At 37.8% G+C, this 20594-nt stretch overlaps 1 protein-coding gene across 8 annotated transcripts in view; it reads right to left on the bottom strand.

Moving 5' to 3' along the window:
- Positions 1-9087, bottom strand: part of SENP7 (SUMO specific peptidase 7) — a 153280-nt gene extending 144193 nt beyond the window's left edge. For 3 of the 8 annotated variants that reach the window (XM_047100010.1, XM_047100011.1, XM_047100012.1), the window contains exons 1-2: positions 8918-9070; positions 3374-3426 (exon numbers count right to left, since the gene is read on the bottom strand). In XM_047100010.1, coding sequence (XP_046955966.1) covers positions 3374-3426; positions 8918-8957 — 93 coding nt within the window. In that variant the 5' untranslated portion in view covers positions 8958-9070. Of the gene's footprint in view, positions 1-3373; positions 3427-8917 lie in introns of all 8 variants that reach the window. The other 5 variants (XM_047100013.1, XM_047100015.1, XM_047100016.1 and 2 more) reach the window with 3 other exon arrangements.
- Between the last annotated feature and the right edge of the window lie 11507 nt (positions 9088-20594).

Raw genomic sequence — 20594 nt, 5'->3', positions numbered from 1 at the left:
ATGGCGCAGTTGGTTAAGTATCTGACTACAGCTCAGGTCATTATCTTGCCGTTGGTGGGTTCGAGCCCCATGTCGGACTCTGTGCTGACAGCTGAGTCTGGAGCCTGCTTCAGATTCTGTGTCTCCCTCTCTCTCTCTCTCTCTCTCTGCCCATCTTCTGCTTGCACTCTCTCCCTCTTGAAAATAAATAAATATAAAAAAAAATTTTTTTAAGAATTTAATATACTGGAGGGGCGCCAGGGTGGCGCAGTCGGTTGGGCGTCCGACTTCAGCCAGGTCACGATCTCGCGGTCCGTGAGTTCGAACCCGCGTCAGGCTCTGGGCTGATGGCTCAGAGCCTGGAGTCTGTTTCCGATTCTGTGTCTCCCTCTCTCTCTGCCCCTCCCCCATTCATGCTCTGTCTTTCTGTGTCCCCAAAAAATAAATAAACGTTGAAAAAAAAAATTAAAAAAAAAAAAAAAGAATTTAACATACTGGGGCACCTGGGTGGCTCAGTCGGTTAAGCGCGACTTCAGCTCAGGTCATTATCTCATCGTTCCTGAGTTCAAGCCCCGCATCAGGCTCTGTGCTGACAGCTCAGAGCCTGGAGCCTGCTTTGGATTCTGTGTCTCCCTCTCTCTCTACTCCTTCCCCACTCGTGCTCTTTCTCCATCTCTCAAAAATAAATAAACACTAAAAAAAAATTTTTTTTTTTAAAGTATCAGTACTGAGGGGCACCTGGGTTATTCAATCATTTAAGCATTTGACTCTTGACTTCAGCTCAGGTCATGATCTCACAGATTGAAGCGCGCTAGGTTCTCTCTTCCTCCCTCTCTGCCCCTCTTCCCCCTCAAAATAAATAAACTTAAAAAACAAACAAACAAAAAAAAAAAGCAGCATGTCCAAAGGGCACAGAAGCCAAACTAAAAGATCTGTCAATACCAAAGCTAGAACATTTGAGCAACAAAACCAATAATGCTACAATAAATTATAACCCATAGAATAAAATACCTATGAATCCATATTGATAAAAATAAATAACTGAATAAATAAATAAGGAGGGAAGAGGGGCAGGTCTCCCTTACAGAAGAACTTCAATTAATAAATATGAAGGGAATGAGGGAAATAGAAAATCACCAATAGACTATTGTATACACAATCGCTGCAGGCAAGATCCACCACTAGGTGGCTAAACAGTGAGCGAAAGTTTAAGAAACAGTGTATTTGCAGTACAGATTCAAAGTAGCTCTCCCAAGATACCTATTACAAAGTGAAGGTGTAACCAGATAGAAGCCATCTTAAGCAGGCAGTCAGGACTGACATAACCAGTAATGGTTACACTGATAGGATACACTGAGAAGGACACATCACATATTCTTTCCAAAACACCATAACTTTAATCTAATTACAAGAAACCAGAGACAAACCCAAATTGAGAGATATTCAACAAAATACTGAGAAAATCACAGTACTCTTTTAAAATGTCATGACCATGAAGGAATAAAGACTGAAGAACTGTCACAGAATGAAGGAAATCAAGGAGACATGACACCTAAATGCAACGTGGGATCCTGGAACAGAAAAATGACATTAGTGTGAAAAACAAAAGAAAACAAAATAAAACTGGGGCACCTGGCTGGCTCAGTCGGTGGCACATGTGACTCTTAATTTCAGGGTTTTGAGTTCAAACTCCACATTGAGTGTAGAGATTACTTTAAAGTAAGATTTTTTTTAATGTTTATTTATTATTGAGAGAGACAGAGACAGAGTGCGAGTGGGGGAGGGGCAGAGAGAGATGGGGACACAGAATCCGAAGCAGGCTTCAGGCTCCGAGCTGTCAGCACAGAGCCTGATACAGGGCTTAAACTCGTGAACCATGAGATCATGATCTGAGCCAACATCAGATGCTTAACCGATTGAGACACCCAGGCCCCCCAAAACAAAATCTTTAAAAAACCTTAAGAAATCCAAATGTCTGTAGCTTAAAGTATTGTACCAACATTAATTTCTTAATTGTGGTCATTGCACTGTAGTTATGTAAGATATTAACACTAGGGGAAGCTGAGTGAAGGGTAGATGCAAACGCTGTACTATTTCTGTAAATTTTCTGTAAATCTAAAGGTACTGGAAAATAAAAAGTTAAAAAAAATAGTGCAGTTCATCTAAAAATAAACAAACGTATTTACTCAATACTATGAACTTCTAATGGTGGACTTTCAGATTCAACTGCATGAAGCAACAGCCTAAAACAGAGCATTTCACTTCACTGGAGGTATTAAACACAGAAGCAGCAGTAGTCAATACAGAGGTATTTAAAACTGGGAATGGGAGCAATGTGAGAATTTCTTTTTATCCCCCTCATTTACGCCACTGAAGCCAAATCCAGAATTTTGAGTGAAGAAACCACACCCCACAAATGTGAAGTAAGCCAAGGCAGAAGAGTACCTAAAGCCATACTTTCTGTTTGGTCTTGTGGTCTGTGTGCTCTTGATTCTCTCTCAAAGCCCTCTTTATGGTTTCTTCTCCCTCTTTGTTCCATGAAATGTACCAAATTAAAGTTCTCTCTATCAAATTAAAAGTCCTCTCTGCATAATTTGGAATGCTTCAGTAAAAGGTGTCTAATAAATTATTACAATGTATATCAGGATACTACTGTGTTTAAGTCACAAAATGCTAGGGGCGCCTGGGTGGCTCCGTTAAGCATCAGACTTCGGCTGAGGCTGTGATCTCACAGGCTAGAGCCCTCCATCAGGCTTTGCACTGACAGTGCAGAGCCTGCTTGGAATTCTCTGTCTCTCCCTCTCTCTCTCCAGCCCTCCCCCACTTGCATTCTCTCTCTCTCTCTCTCTCAGAATAAACTTAAATAAATAAAATATCACAAAATTCTAGAGGAAAAAAGATCATTTTTCTAAAAACAAATTATATTTTTTGAAACACTTTCTACATAGGTAGAAACTTCATTTTGCTTCTTTTGCTACTCTTGGCTTACATAAAAGAACTAAATTTTTTTTAAAGTTTCACAGGAAATATTTTAAATAGTAATTTTCAGCACATGACTTGAGCACAACTTTTGTATATCTACAGTATTAAAATGAATGAATGATAACTAATATATTCAGTTATCAAAGAAATGCTGGGTTATGTTTTATATAAAATCTAAAATAAGGTCTGGAAACTGTACTGATACATCTCACAATGATTTAAGTAAGTCACATCCCAGAAATTTTCTTGATTAACCCTTGAAATAATTAGGATATACCATTCCCTATAAAACACTGATTAAGTTTTTATAATATTTTCTTTAAATTTTTGCTTAAAAAATAAATAGCAAAATACTTTCAATATTAGTAACTCTGAAGATAATGAACAGATTAAAAGCAAAACTAATGCATACCTTATGTAACTCAGAAGATGAAGACTTTTTCCTTTTTCCTTCTGTGACAATTTCTACAAAGACATGGTAAAAATTATCATTTAATATCTAAATGAAATACACAATGTAATAAAATAAATCCTCTCACAGCTATCCTTTGTTTTAAATTAACCTGTTAGAATTTGAATTTACATTGATACATTTTACAGAATCTAATGGACTAAACATAAAGGTCAAAAAATAATCTGAAGAGCAGCAAGTTCTCACAAAATGTCTTCATTAAATAATATATAGGACGACAATAGAAAAAAGAAGAAAACTTGGCTCTAAGAACTAAATAAAATATTACCCAGCAAAAGTCCGATAGGTGTTCAACAAATGTTGGTTGAACCATATGACCAGATAGATTTTTGTAATTGGGAAGCGGGGGAATGAAGCAAAAGGTGAGAGGTACATTGGGAATATTCTACAAAAACATTTTCAGGGGCATCTGGGTGGTTCTGTCAGTTAAGTTCCAACTCTTGATTTTGACACAGTTCTTGAGATTGAGCCCCGCATCAGGCTCTACACAGACAGTGTGGAGGCTGCGTGGGATTCTCTCTCAAAATAAACTTAAAAAAAAAAAAAATCTGCAAATGTGTTATTAGCTCCCTCTCCCTTTATAAAAGATATGTTTTTTGCCCCAAATTCTTGCTCTTAGACTTGTTAGCACTTCTGAAGAAAGTCACATAATAGTAACTGCAAATACTACTTACTACTATTACTACTACTAACTACAAAACTCACACTTGTTTTTTTTTCTTTTAATGTTTATTCATTTTTGAGAGAGACACACACAGTGTGAACAGGGGAGGGGCAGAGAGAGAGGGAGACAGAAGTTGAAGCAGGCTCCAGGCTCTAAGCTAGGTGCACAGAGCCCCACATAGGGCTTGAACCCATGGCCTGCAAGATCATGACCTGAGCCCAAGTCAGCCACTTAACCTACTGAGCCACCCAGGTGCCCCAAAATTCACACTTGTTTTAACAAAGACTTTCAAAGTTAGTTAACAGTTCTTTTATTCATCCCTGACTACTTATTCTATTTTGAGCTCCTATTACCACTTGAAAGTCCTTTTTGTTTTTTCAAAAGATGATCTTTCTTTGCGTCACTTAGAAGCCATGACTACAATATCATTAACTTCTCAAAATTTATTTGTATCTTTAACCATCTTCCCTCCTTTCTGCACATCTCAAGAAACTCTTGATTCCAATCTCCCCCATTTCTTTTGAAACCTCACCCCATCAATTATCTCCTACTTAATATCTTTCTCTTTCCACTGACCCCTTTCCAGCTCCATACCAATCTGATTTAAGTGTCTTAGAGTCTTCAGGAAAAAAAATTCCTTTCTACCTAATGTCCTACTCCAACTTGTTCAGAAATCTCTTTTTTTTTCTTTTTCTTTCTTTCTTTCTTTTTTTTTTTTTTTTTTTTTTTACATTTTGTTTTCCTTGTTTCATTCAGCCTCTTGAAATCTGGCTTCCAGAAAAAAAAAAAAAAAGAAAAAAAAGAAATCTGGCTTCCGTCCTACTAAAATCAGTGGTAAAAGTAACCTCCTAATTGCCAAATTCAGCACTCTCACACTATTTTAACTCTGTAATTTACATTGCTTTTCACTCTCCTTGTTTCCTAATTTGCCCATCTGCCCATCAATGTCTCTTCCTCTTTACACTGAAATTAAATGTATGTGATTCAAGATGTTTTTCACTCTGTACGTTCTATGGGTAATTCCATTCATGCCAATGGCTTCAGCTAACATCTATGCACATAATGTAGTTTTATCATGATTAATTGCAGATTCTGATTTTGACCTTCAAGTATCGTTCATTACACCTATAATGCAAAATATGCAGACAGCACCAGGGGCTACTAAAAAAATAAAGGCATATCATCCTGGGACACTAGATCCTCAAGATAAAACGGGGGGGGGGGGGGGTGGGAGGAGAGAAGAGTTTCACTTGTTTGAATAACAGTGCATGCTCAGCTACTCTTCTGCAGAGGCTCAGTGTACTAGAGCATAACAAAGGCTCTAAAAATTTTGCAATAAATTAATTTTTCTTGTAACTACAGCTCTCATACTTATTTGTCCACAGAAACTTCTTTTTTCCAAGTGAGACTCACCCATGCCCTGTGACAGCAAAAGAAGTTAAAATTATATATTTTGTAATCAGACCAGACTTTGAATCCTGGCTCTGCTTCTTACTTGCTATTGCTAACAGTTGCTTACCCTCTCTAAATCCAGTTGTCTCATCTGTATATCAGAAATAATAACCACTTCACAGGGCTTTTGAAAGAATTAAAGTCCCTAAAATTCTTAGTACACTGCTTAGTACCAAAGTACTCAACGTATGTACCCTTAACTTAAATGAAAGTGAACACAGATTCCTTGCATGTTGCCTGAAGCAATCCATTGAAAACCTAAAATTCACTTGAGCTTTCCTGTTTGAAATCAAAGATTCATCTGAAAATTGTTATCTATGACTCTAATTTATCTGTTATACTTTCGTTATTAAACATTTCTAATGGTGATTCTCCCTTGAATGACCTGTGCATTATTTAATTATTATTTTACTCAGTTGTTAGTGGACCCATCTCTGGCACCAGTAAATTTTTTATCTGTGTCCCATTTAATTTACTGCTTTTGATATTCTGTGAACTTGAAAATAAGATATTCATGCTCATTGGGGTTACAAATAATTTTAAAATATAGATACAACGTACTCTGAAGAAAAGCTAGAGAAGCTTCTCACAAGTAAACTTTAGCATACAGACTTTGTAATTTCTCGTCTCACTGCTCAAAGGTGTTTTGTGCTTAATTCCTGATTCATGGACACATTACAGAAAAGTAAGTTAATCAGAGCTTTTGTGATTCTTCTACTTATAAAATTTTTCTTTTAATTTTAAAATATCAATTCATTTAAAAACAATAAACTCATTGCATGCTAACATGGCTCAAGTATTATATGAAAAATAATTGTTTTAATGCTGAGAAGAATGGCAGTATTTTACTTATTTGCAAATCTCTTTCATGTCTAGCTTAATAAAAGACAACTGTTTCCCCCCCATCTGTTTCTGCTTTCAATTTGTTGTGATACATGTCATGTAGCCTCTGGAAAACTCTACTGTACACATGTGGGAGAATAAGAGGAAAAGGTAAACAATGTCTTAGAATTGTTACAAAAACAATTTTGACCTCACAGACCCAGAAGGGTCTAAGGGAACCCAGAGGTCCCCAACACACCTTAAGAACCAGTGCCTAAAGTAGATTATAACCATGCTGCAAACCATCCCACTCTTAGAGTTATCAGTTACATGAATCCATAAATACTTGTTTTGTGTTTAACTTAAACCAATTGCAAGTGAGTGCTACTTGCAACTAAAAGATCTATCAGCAATACACTATGTAACCCTTCACAGTTTCTTCTTTAGGTGTATGTTTTAGGGAAACCTAGTGCAGTCTCACAGAGGAAACTTTGAAACTTCATTTTTTTTTTTTCCCTACTGCTATCTACATTCTACTTCTAACTAAATAGAATTCTTCCTATTTTATTAATCAAATTCCTCTCTTTGGGTACTTGGAAATTCTGATGACCACAAATGTCACTTCCGGTCATGAGTTCAAGTTAGCAACCACTCCTAATGAAATGGCAAATATATGCATACAAATATCACACAGAATCCAGAATCCCTTCAAACCAACTGATTAGTTTTATTTCTGATAATCTGTGGAAAAAATTAAACATACTTTAGAATCATTCTTAAAAATTAATATTCGTCTCTTAAAACCAGATGAATACTGGAAAACAGCTAGGTAATATTAGATTTGAAAATGGGTTTTATACAATAGCAATTATTTTTCAAAAAGGACAGCTCCAAAAAGAAAATCACCAGGAAAAAAAAAAAAAAACTTCTCCAGAGGTATAGGTAACATAAACATCACTATCTTTTATGAAATAACAGCTGTGTTTTCAAATTTTACCTCCCACAGCTACTTGCATCATGTTAACTGTAATAAATAAGTGTGACAAGTGAAAGGAGATGGGGTTTGCTGAAGGACAGGGTTAATATCTTGCTGCTCCCCCTCAAAAGAAATGTATTAAGATGAAATGCACTTATTGAAAAAAGGCTGTGCATCTTAAACTGAAGAATAATAATCCCTAAAGTAGAAAGCATGCAATTGGCAGCAGATAAACAATGCGCATTTTCCTAATGTGTAAATTTTACATGAAGGTCTTAGAAGAGGAAAAAAAGTATATTAAAATAAACACTGATCTATTGCAGGCCGGTACTTTCATATGTGTAATGCACGTACTTTCAAAGGCAAAGAATATCCCTAGAAAACACACACACACACACACACACACACACACACACACACACACACACACGGTTGCTTATGAAAAGGGAGTCAGGTTTTTAACTGCTTCAAGCAATGTCCCAGAAATCCTGTTCACTCATCCTTTGCAAATAAGGCAGAAAAAGGTTTGAGACGCACTGCCATCAGAGACTCCTAATAAATTTGTAATTGCTAAGACTGTCTCTGCAAAAATAAACGGTACAGTAAGAAAGGAGACAATGAATTAACTGATTCATTGGGTGTTAGTTTGTGGACTGAACTGTAAGCTTATTAAAAATAGAGTCCTCCCCCCTCCTCCTCTAGTGCATCCACAGGACTTAACACGAGGAAATGAGGTACTCTTAGCAGATGAGATCTTTGACAAAAACTTGTTGACTACGAGGAGCTCTACCTCATGTCTTACAACTCCACTTTTGTGTTTCCAACATGTAGTACCCCGAGCTGAAGCCATAAAGCAATTTCAAAAACAAAAATACACGGCGAATAAAAACACAATGGAAGCACAACTTCAAATCCTTTGTTCGACTTTTTACTCACTTCTGGAAGAAGCAGCAGGAGGCTGGAAAAGAAAAAGGTTATTAAGAGGGCCTGTTCAAAAGAACGAAACGCGTCGCAGCGCTGATCTGAGCGATGAAGTGTCAATTAACAAGCCCCGCCTCTCCCCCTTTGCAGCCGCGGCTATACCTGCCCCGAGGTAAGGGGGTGAGAAGGCAGCTGAATCGAGAATCAAAGAAATAGAGAAAAAGTGGGGTCAGGGGCTGGAAGTGAAACTGGTGCACTGGTGGAATTAGAAGAAGGCGTGGCAGGGGAGCGGCAAGCCAACAGGGAAGATTCCTGGGCCGACGAGACTCACGCAAGGTGTTCGGGGGACGAGGGAAAACCTGAAGGGGTGCTGGGGTTAAGAGCGGCCAGGGCTTTGATGACAGCTAGGACTCGGTCTCCGACTGGCAGAGGCGGGGGCGCCCCGGGAGTCTTCCATTGTGCGCGCCCCTCCGCTCGTACCCTCCCCGCCCCTCCCCTCCCCTCCCCGCGCGAACGGGAGCCCGAGCCCCCACGGGAGCTCGAGCCCGAGCCCTCTCTGGTCCGGGCCGCCGCACCCGTCACCGCCTGTACCTCCCATTTGCCCAAGGTTGAAGAGAATATGCTCAGCCCTCCTCCGACCCGTTCTCACCGGATGAAGATCGACGTCGCCCGGCCTTCCCCTTGTCCATCTTCTCTTCCTCCTGCTGGAGTCGCAGTTGCTGTCGCTGTCACCTCAAGACCCCTCAGGCTGGGGAAGAGAGGGGGAGGGGAGGGGGGGGAAGGAAAGCCAGGAAAGTACGAACAGCGCTTGCGCAAGAGCCGGCGCCTGCCCTCAGACCGGAAATCAGCTGCCCCTCCCACCTCACCCGGAAATCACTTCCTGGGACTTGTTTTCTCTGCGGGTTGCCACCTCGAATGCCTATTTAGTGGTACTATTCTTATTATCTCTGAACCTATAGGAAAGTGAGGTTGTGTGCGTGGTTTTAGCCCGAGATCGTCTGCGGCTTTGTTTACTTTCAAGGCTGGGGTAGACTGAAAATTGAAAAAGGGGAAACTTTAGGAATTCCTGTAGTTTAATGACTCTCGCGAGGTGGCCCAGAAAAATGAAAATAAGAGGAATACTACACGGTCTCTCCTAGCTACTTGTCCTCAAGAGTGTCCTCAAACTCAGAAATAAAAAGACGGTAAAGCCACCTGTTAGCCTAGACATTGGCTTAGCATTTGGAGTGGAAATGTATTTGGTCAGCTGAGGAAAAATGTCATAGTAATAAAGAGCATCTCTTTTTAAAATTCACACTCATCATTTTTAAAGGTTCAGAAAAAAAGGTAAACTAGAACTCAGTTTTTTTAAAACATAAAACGCTGAAGTTATAGAAAGTGGATGGCTGTAAACTGGAATTCATTCAACTATTATTAAAGTACTTAAGAGACTAGCCCAGTCCTCAATGAACTCAGACTATTTTTAGACTTATTTTTCTTTTTCAGTTCTTTCAAAGGGCTCATCAGTTTAGAAAACTGCCCTGTTTTATTGGCCACGATATACATATTAGTTTTTTAAATGTGTAAGATGTAATCAGAGTAAGTTAAACATAATTCAGCTCAAGCATGATTAGTCAGAGGCAAAACGATCTTAGAATGTTCCAAGCAGAAGGGATCTTGGAGCTACTTGAGCTTAACATCCCATCCCCTTTCCCCATTTGACCAAGGCCAATAAAGGGACTTACCTAACTGGCCCTAGAGCCCAGTCTCCTGCTTCTTGAGTCAAGCGTCCTTAATTACTGTATGATGTGTGCTGAGGTACAGGTAAGCCTCCAGGTGTTAAAGCCTATTTGGGCTCTTGGGCCCGGGGGAGTGTTTTACAGGGCAGGAATAGTTGAAAAGCAGGAATATTTCAGAGCTTGATGAGATTGAAATTCACGACAAGGGTTTCACTTAGAGGCCCTAGTTTATTTCTGTTTAGCAAAGCAAAACACTGTTTAAAGAAAAAAAATAGCTGAATTTTAAGTTTCTTCATAAATCTACGTTTTTCATTGAATAATTTAACTCCGGAATCAAACCAGCTTAATTCATTTGCCAATATTGTAGGAAACAAATTAACTGCAAAAGATGGAAATAGAGCTGAGAGATGGGAACATAAAAAAGGAAAGTGTAAGTAGGCCTTATCCATTTCCACCCAAATTAGCAGCTTCCATAAAAGTAAGTGGTTTTAAAGTTTAGCAGTAAGACATTAGCTTATAAGAAATGAAATTATAAGAAGTTAATTATTCAGTTTGCAAATGTGTCACTTAGACTTCTTGAAACAAATATACCGTTCTGCTAATATACCGTGTAGCCAATTTGTCTCTTTGAATTGGAACTTGTTTCAAATAACGTTTGAAGATAAATGAACTTGAAGCTCAAGAATTTCAAATTTGCTTTTGGACCAGTATTTTTATTGTTAGAGCATTAATCTGTCTCATAGTTAACTGCATTGCAAACAACTAAAGGACTAAAAGTTCAGTTTCTACTTTTGAGAGAGTCACTTAACCTCATTTTGCCTTTCATAAAAATAAGTGATGCTCAGGTGAGAGGTTTCTTATGTTAAAAATAAGAAAGACCAAAAAAAAAAAAAAAAGTGATTGTCTTAGTATGTTTGGGGATAATGTCATTTTGCTTATGTACATTTAACTCACACTGTATAGAACCTTTCAAATTAAAATTATTTGAGATTAGAAATTCATCAGCCCAGTATTTTATAAGAGAGGATGGACAGGTGTTATCTAATGGGTACGGCTCTTTATTGAGCATTAAAGGTGCATAAAAGTGATTACATTAAGTATTATATTTTTATTTTTGTTCTATGCATTGGGTTTGGTTTTAATAGTTTCAAGACAAAGAGACAGTATGAAATTGATCAACCCTTTATTTTATCCCTGGATTAACAATTTCTTTGAAGAGAGCTTAATAAAATCTGCAAAAGGCCCTTTCTCATCACAAGTGAATTAACTTTAAGTACAATATGAATGTAAAGAGGTTTAGATGGGCACTGTAGATATCTGGACTTCCTATTTTAAAAACTAAAAGAAACAATGTGGAATTTCTTACCATGGGCTCCAGGAAAGCCTACAGTTGGCAAAGATACATGGAGTTATGTTGCTATTCGCTCCATTTTCATTAGTAATTGACTTTTATCTTTAAAATACTGAGAATTCTTATGTGAAGCAAGTTTTTCTTCCACATATAAATGAAGTAATCTGTAATTCATGAAAAGATACATAAGATTGTTTAGTTTTAAAGGTATCTTTTTAAGTTAGTTTTAAAGATATCTTTTTTTTTTTTTTTTTAACAGTCACCAACTGTAACTGCCCTGCAGTGGAACGGCCTGTTTCCACAAGTTATGAAAACCTGCAGTAACTCTAGGTATTTGAGGAGTAGATGGATAATCTGTTGTCCAAAAAGCTATAGAAGGAATCTGTGCACAAATCTTTAACCTAAGATCCCTAAACTGTCATTTGGCCCTGGGCCAGCCAAGCCCAAGATATCTTGTACATATACTGCTAACTTCTTTGAAGTGTCCTATCTTAAAATGTTACATTTATTTAGCATTTCTTTGCCTTAATACATTTGTTTCTTAGGCACATCTGTTTCTTAGGCACACATAATGTATTAAGGCACATTTCTGTTGTTATTGAGGCACAGAAATGTGCCTTAATACATTAGTTTCAAGAGAAATTTTTCAATTTATATTATTGTTAGTAAAAACTGAGGCTTTAGGTAGTCTCATCTTCTTTAGCCTTTAACTTTTGGTACCCACTTGCCTCTGAATAATCCAAATCAAGAAACATGAAACATAGGGTCTAGGACTGCACAAAGTCGGTAAATCCAAAAATCTAGTTTTCAGAATTATTTGGGAGCATCTTTTCTTAAACTACCTACTCCAGGTCCCACCTCAGACCTTTTAAATCAGAATCTCCTACAAGTGGGGCCTGATAATCTGTATGTTTAAAATTTATCCCAGGAAGACATATCAAGTATTTCTTTTTTTAAGTATAACACTGAACTATAATTTATAGCGCTGTATACTTAGGAGATAAAACCATAAAGAAATGCAAAGCACTGATTTCTATAAAAGTCCAGAGTGATTACTTTAGGAGAGAGAGAGAAGCATTGGAAGGCCCTTTAGGGATGGCTGGCAACACTAACCATCAGTTGTTATGAGATGTTTCTCTTTATAATAGTTGACTAAACTTTTTTTTCTTTAACTTTTCTAGAAACTTCTGTCGCATACTCAAATTTGAGAAACCCAAGATTTGGTGACATCTAACTTTTTTTCTTTCTATTTCTAATATTCTATTTCTATTCTATTCTATTTTTCTTTCTATTTCTAATAGCCTATTTCTGTGTCTTTACCTCAGCTACATTAAATTCAGCCACTTTAGTCTTTCCTGGGGAGAGGTAGGTAGGGAGAAGGAATCCTAGGAGGAAGGGATTTAGTTTGCTTTTTTTGAACCTTTCACATATGTTATTTCATTAGCTTTATCATTTTCTAGTTTTTTTCTGTAATTTACTAAATAGAATTGTATACAAGCATAATTTTAGTAAAAAACTTCATTTTTGCATTCTGTGTTGAGAATAATCTGCTTTTGTATGAAAATAGTAATTATTTTCTTAAGACATGTTTTCTAGGATTCTTTATTTTGTTTTTCTAAATAAATAAAATCATGGTCATTGTAATAAAAAGCATTTAGATATTCTTAAGTTTTCTGAGTGAAGCATCCTTCACTCTGTGCTTCCTACTGGCATAGGATATACAAAAGACCTCCAAAGTATACCAAAGGACTATAATCACTGTAATAAGGTATTACTGAGTAACCAGGGTTTTAGATGCTAACTTCTCAGGTTGTAAAATTTTATTTTCATAAAAGCTTACTGTTCATCTGTGAAGAATGTAAAATATTGCTTAGTAAAGCCAATTGATGATCCTGGAGAGAAAAGGAGCTCCTTAAAATCAAGCTAATTAAAATTATGTGCATCTGTGATTCTATTGCCCCAACTACTCACTTGTCAAATTCCTAGCAAGTAGAATGGTTTGCTGGGGGCTGGGGCAATGGGGAAATGAGCAGTTATCCCTTAATGGTTACAAAGTTAGATTTTGGCAAGATGAAAAACGTTCTATGGATAGATAGCAGTAACGGTGGCACACCAGTGTGAATCTATTTAATGTCACTGAACTGTACAACTAAAAATGGCTAAAATAGTAAATTTTAGTATATTATACTACAATTTTTAAAATAAATAATTAGAGGGGCGCCTGGGTGGCTCATTCAGTTGAGCGTCCAACTTCAGCTCAGGTCATGATCTCGCAGTTCATGAGTTCGAGCCCCTATTGGGCTCTGTGCTGACAGCTCAGAGCCTGGAGCCTGCTTTGGATTCTGTGTCTCCCTCTCTCTGCCCCTTTCCCACTCACGCTCTGTCTCTCTCTTTTTCTCAAAAAATGAATAAACGTTAAAAAAGGTTTTTAAATAAGTAATTAGAAACAATAGCCATCCCTAAAACAAAAAATAACAGCTGTGTCAATCACCTAATCCAGGTTACTAGAAGAACCTAATTTGAAATTCTCATTAATAATTATTACTTTTTAAATTTTTCTTATATTTATTTTTGAGAGAGAGTACGAAGGGGGAGGGGCAGAGAGAGAGAGAGACACGCAGAATCCAAAGCAGGCTCCAGGCTCCATGCTGTCAGCACAGAGCCCAACAGGAGGCTCCAAACTCATGTAGCATAAGATCATGACCTGAGCCAAAATCAGATGCTTAATCAACTGAGCCACCCAGGCACCCCTAATATTCTAATTAATGATTATATACTATTCTCCATTATTCCATTCAATATAAAATGACTAGGCTACTTGATGTAAGACACTAAGTGTCTAGCAAATACCTTCACTAAATTTTTGGAAGATGAATGAAATAAGTTAAATACTATGCATTTACAAGATCACCGGTAAAAATGAATCTTCTCTCAGTCTCCTAGAGCTGCCTGAGTTACTTTGGGTATGTCATTTTACTTTGAAAATCCTTACTTCTCAAAAAAAAAAAAAAAAAAAGAAAATCCTTACTTCTCTATAAAAAACACATTAACAATGAATATCAATAACATGCTTTGCAGCTCTAATAATCTAATTATCTAATAATCAAATAATCTTATTATTGATCTTGATTTGTAAAAGAAACATAAATGCATAGGATATTCTCTAAGAATGATTAATAAATTGACATTTATTAACTTTAAAATTATACAAGAAGCCTCTATAATTTTTAGAGAGCTTTGTGTGCATCTTTCTCCTGTATATGCAGCTAGAGGTCTTTTGCTCTTTACTAACTTATGCCCTTAGCAAAAATTGTAAATTTCTAACAATAATATTTAAGTGCTTAGTATGTACCGGGCATTATTCCAAGAACTAGAGATACAGTAGTGAACAAAACAAAGTCTTTGTCCCTGTTCTCATGGAACTTACATTCTTTTTTTTTTTTTTAATTTTTTTTTCAACGTTTTTTATTTATTTTTTGGGACAGAGAGAGACAGAGCATGAACGGGGGAGGGGCAGAGAGAGAGGGAGACACAGACTCGGAAACAGGCTCCAGGCTCCGAGCCATCAGCCCAGAGCCCGACGCGGGGCTCGAACTCACGGACCGCGAGATCGTGACCTGGCTGATGTCGGACGCTTAACCGACTGCGCCACCCAGGCGCCCCATGGAACTTACATTCTAATGGGTTGGCGGGGGAAGGGGGTGCAGAAAATAAGCAAGTATATGTCAGCTGGTAGGAAATAAGTGCTTTAAAAAAAGAGAGGTAGAGGGAGGAAAGTGAAGGGAAAGGAAGGAAAGAGAAGAGAAGGAGCTAAGCATAGATAGGAGAATGAGGAAGAATTAGAATTGCCCTTTCAGATAGAATGCTCACATCTCTGATCAGATAACAAGTGGACAGAAATGTGAAGGAAATGAAATATCTACAGGAAGAGTGTTCCAAGCTGTGGGCATAGTGAGGGGGAATGCCCTAAACAGGAGCTTGCTTCACAGTTGGAGGCAAAAAGGCCAGGTGTGGCTAGAGTGAAGTAAGCAAGAGCATAGTGGGAAATGACACCTGAGAAAGAGCTAAGAGCCAGATCATGCAGCTAGATGAGTAGGCAAGTAAGGCAATGACATTGAAGAGCTAAGGGCCATGTGGGACCTTGCAGGCAGTGATAAGGACCTAATCTTTTATTCTGAGAGGGGAAACCATTGAGAATTTTGAACAGGTGTGTGAGATCCAATTTAGAGGTTTTGAAAAGATCACTCTAGCTGCTATGTGGAAAACAGACTGCATGATGATAAGAGCTTATGCAAAGAGATTATATAGGAGACTTGATAATGTTACTTGATAAAGTTATTGTTGAGTTGAACTAGGGTGATAGAGGTGGAAGGGTGATAAGTGATTAGATTACAGGTGTATTTCAAATAACAGAGCCTAGGGATGCCTGGGTGGCTCAGTCTGTTGAGCTTCACATGTGACTCTTGATTTTGGCTCAGGGCATGAGCTCACATTCCTGAGATGGAGCCTGCTTGGGATTCTCTCTCTCTCTCTCTCTCTCTCTCTCTCTCTCTCTCTCTCTCTCTCTCTCTCTCTCTCTCCCTCTCCCTCTCCCTCTCCCCTCCCCTTAGATTTTTTTTTTAATGTATTTTACATCTAAGTCAATATACCTAGTAGACAATTAGATATAAATTTAGGGGAGAGTTTCAGGTTGGAGGATATTAACCAAGCAAAACGTGCTAGAAATCATCTAGCTTTTCATTCTGGAAGATACTCTCTACCTTGCTCCTGTTCACCCCATCACCACCTATCCTTTATATATCTATGTGCCATTTTGTTTTTCCAGTTTGTAAACTCTCATTCTTCAGCCCTGAGAAGTGTCTCAAACAACTAAGTATACAAACACTGAACAAAAGTGGAAGAGATCATTAAATGTTGTGCTATGTGCTATTAGAAAATACTGATTAAGGGGCACCTGGGTGGCTCAGTCAGTTAGGTGTCAGACTTTGGCTCAGGTCATGATATCATGGTTAACGAGTTCAAGCCCCACATTGGGCTCTGTGCTGATAGCTCAAGGCCTGGAGACTGCTTCGGATTCTATGTCTCTCTCTGCTCCTCCCCACTTGCACTCTGTCTTTCTCTCAAGAATAAATAAACATTAAAAAATTTTTTTAAATACTGATTAAAAAAGAATGAAAATACTGATTTTGTTTATTTTACTTTCTTTTTTTTTTAATTTTTTTTCAACGTTTATTTATTTTTGGGACAGAGAGAGACAGAGCATGAACGGGGGAGGGGCAGAGAGAGAGGGAGACACAGAATCAGAAACAGGCTCCGAGCCATCAGCCCAGAGCCTGACGCGGGGCTCGAACTCACGGAGTGCGAGATCATGACCTGGCTGAAGTCGGACGCTTAACCGACTGCGCCACCCAGGCGCCCCTGTTTATTTTACTTTCTGATTAAAAAAGAGTTAAATAGCTAACAAAATGCTTAGTTCTTTGAGATTTTTTTTTAAGAAGAAATTGATGTGTTTTTTAAAAAAATTTTTTTAATGTTCTTATTTATTTTTGAGACACAGAGAGACAGAGCATGAGCAGGGGAGAGGCAGAGAGAGAGGGAGACACAGAGTCCGAAGCAGGTTTCAATCTCTGAGCTGTCAGCACAGAGCCTGATTCAGGGCTCGAACTCACTGACTGTGCGATCATGACCTGAGCCGAAGTCGGACACCCGACCGACTGAGCCACCCAGGCGCCCCAGTTCTTTGAGCTTTAAATATACTGTATCTCAGTAGAGGAAAAGGCAATTTTCAGACCAACATCTGAATAAACAGTATTTTTTAAATTTTATTTATTTAAGTAATCTCTACCCCTAACATGGGGCTCTACCTCATGACCCCAATATCAAGAGTCACATATTCTTCCTACTGAACCAGCCAGGCACCCCTAAACAGGGTATTTTAGATCTGAGAGACTATTGGTTTTCTGTGCAAACCTGGTCATCCATGTCAATTTATAAAATAGAACTTTCTTTTTAAAGAGCAATTTGGCAATGTCTGGTGAAGTGAAAGATGCTGATATAACCTAGAAATTCCACCTTCAAGTATATTGCCTAGGGAAATTTTTGATATGTGCACAAAAATATAGCTATAAAAATACCCATTTCAGTTTTGTATATAATAGTAGAAAATTAGAGCAATCTAAATGTTCTTCCACAGGAAAATGGTTAAACTATGGCATATTCAAGAAATGGAACACCAAAAACAAAATGAATGATGTAGAAATACATTTATTAATATGGATAAATATCACAATGTTAAGTGAATAAGGAAGGCTGGAAAGAGATATATACGGTTTTTTATTTCACATTTCTCAAAAATGAATATCATCCTGTCTAATTTCACAGAACCTTCCATGCGTGAGACACTATGTAGTATGGTTTTTGCCTACATTAGTTAATTTCACACAACAGCCTTGTGAAATATTGTTATCCCTATTTTGCATTTATTCTCTCAAAAAATATTTATATAATATGTGCCAGAGGGCATTCTAAACACTGAAGCTATAGTAGTTAAATAAAATTCCTGTTCTCCTAGAGCTTTCATTCTAGTGAGGGAAGACGTAAAGTTGAAAAATATACAAGCAATTAGGTATTAAGTGGTAATGTAGACTATGAAGAAAAATAAAGCAGAGTAGCAAGATAGAGAGTAGTAAGGATCACTATTAAATAGCATAAAGTAAAACTCAGAAGATGAAGAAACTCATAGAAGGTAAGAACCTGCTGAAAGTCACTCGAACTGAAAATTTGGAGCTAGGGTTTAAACCTAAATCAATCTAATTCGACAGACTTCTCTCTCTCTCTCTCTCTCTCTCTCTCTCTATATATATATATATATATATATATATATTTATTTATTTATTTATTTATTTATTTAAATTCTAGTTAGTTAACATATAGTGTAATATTGGTTTCAGGAATAGAATTTACAGATTCATCACTTACATACAATACCCAGTGCTCATTACAGCAAGTGCCTCCATAATACCCATCACCCATTTTGCCCATTCCCCACCCACCTTCCCTCCAAGAGGTTTCTCCTTTTAATTTTTTTTTAATGTTTTATTTATTCTTGAGAGAGGGCAACAGAGCACCAGCAGGGGAAGAGCAGAGCAAGAGAGGGACACAAAATCTGAACCAGGCTCCAGGCTCTGAGCTGTCAGCACAGAGCCCGACACAGGGCTTGAACTCACAACCCATGAAGATCATGACCTGAGCCGAATTTGGATGCCCAGCCCAACAGGCTGAGCCACCCAGGCACCCCAAGGCTTCTCCTTTTAAAGGATAATTAGGTCTATCTGTCATTTACACTTTGGAAAGACATTAATTACATAATGGCCTCTGAGATCAGCAACACTAGAAGAAACAGTTTGGGTTTTTTTAACGTTTTATTCATTATTGAGAGAGAGACACACACACAGAGCGTGAGCAGGGGAGGGGAAGACACAGGATCCGAAGCAGGCTCCAGGCTCCAAGCTGTCAGCACAGAGCCCGATGCGGGGCTTGAACTCACAAACCGCGATATCATGACCTGAGCCGAAGTTGGTCGCTCAACTAACTGAGTCACCCAGGCACCCCAGAAAACAGTTTTTTAATGGAACAGGAGGGAATAGAGAACAGTCTAGATATGTTGGGTGGTTTGGACAACCAAACACCTTCATAACATAGCCGTTACATATGGGAATCAGAGTAAGTTTCAGAAAGTGAGAAAAGAGTTAAGAAAATAAAGTAAGCAAGCACCATCTTAATTTTGCCATAAGCCTTGATAGTATCATGAGTGTAATTAAAAATCATTTTCACTGCTACTTATTGGAAGTGAGTCATGGATTACCACTGTCAATGTTAAGAAATTAAGCAGAGAACATATTCATGTATTAGTTAAGAACATGAATTTTAGAGTCCGACAACCTCAGTACCCAATCGTGTATTTAATAATAATTTAATGAATAATCTTCAGGGCAAGCCACTTAACCTTTCAAAGTCTTTTCTTTTCCTTTTAGGCTTTGTCCACAATAACTGTCTAAATTAACTTTTTAGTCAGCCACTTTTTTCTTCTCAGACATCTGAAATACCATATCTTCATTGTAAGATAAATTCATCATAACCTGTACTGCCTGGTTCGCATTTCACCCCCACTGCCATCCCCTGCCATTTATTTAACAGCAAAAATTATTGAATGCTGACTGTGGAAATAAAGCCAAACCAAATGAGAAAAGCAAAACCTATTTATTCTGTGCTAGCTATATCAATGTAGTCAACCACATCACTTGCATTTTGGCAGAGACTCAAAGGAAGGCAGAAAACTGGGAAAGCTTTATAGTGGAAAATAAGAAAGGCTGTTGGTATGTCCTGATTGGAGGCTGTTGGCCTGGGGAAGCTGCAGGTGGGCTAACTAAAAGCAGAATATCCTGTGTGATTGGTTAGGGATGCATATTTGGCTTTTTCTCATGGGTCCTAATTTGGAAGCAGGGATAAAAATTAGGAAAGTTCTCAGTTATTAGTCAAGTCCTGGCCATTTGTGGCCAGTTGTAACAGAGGTTATTGTTTAGCTTGCTGGATTGTCACTAGAGGTAGTAGTCTGACTTCGTACAAATCTGACTTATAGCAGGCTGGCTTCCTGGGCTATTTATTGTAGATAAGGGGTTGGCTTCCTGGGCAAGTTGCTATGGATTGTGGGTCAGTTCTGTCATTATGTATGGTCTGGCCATTTTCCCATACTTAATTATCCCTTACTACTTTGCATCATTCACAATTATTTTGAGTTAAAGTCCTTAACTCAGATTAAGTCCTTAACTCAGTCCTTAATTTAGATTAAAAGGGTAATGTATTAGTGAAGTACTTAATTTTAGAATGATTTTCCACAGGAATAATTTAACAAGCGGATATTTTTAGTTTTTTCTACCACTGACAGATTATTGCTTTTTTATTTTCAGTGGTTACCAGTTACTCGGGAGCTGAGCTTCCAAAAATTTATTGAACAATCTGACTTACTAGAAGAACTTAAATATGACTTCAATGAAAAAGCTGAATTGAGACACACTGAGACACAAAGGCCTTTTGTTTTTAACTATTATAAAAATGTCTTTGAGAGGAACAGCAAGCGCTACCAGGCCCTTGGCTATTTGCTTGAACAATATATTTATGAGCTTTTGGAGAAAGTATGCAAATTACAAAAAGTATATATCCCACCAGAGGCTGATAAAGAACCAAGAAGCTTCTTTTTC

Source organism: Lynx rufus, unplaced genomic scaffold (genome assembly GCF_022079265.1).
Source record: "Lynx rufus isolate CCGP_SWC_20201006 ecotype Redwood Valley unplaced genomic scaffold, mLynRuf1.p SCAF_5, whole genome shotgun sequence".
Taxonomy (NCBI): Eukaryota; Metazoa; Chordata; class Mammalia; order Carnivora; family Felidae; genus Lynx; species Lynx rufus.
The sequence above is the reverse complement of the archived record's forward strand: the minus strand, read 5'-3'. Positions and strand labels throughout refer to the sequence as shown.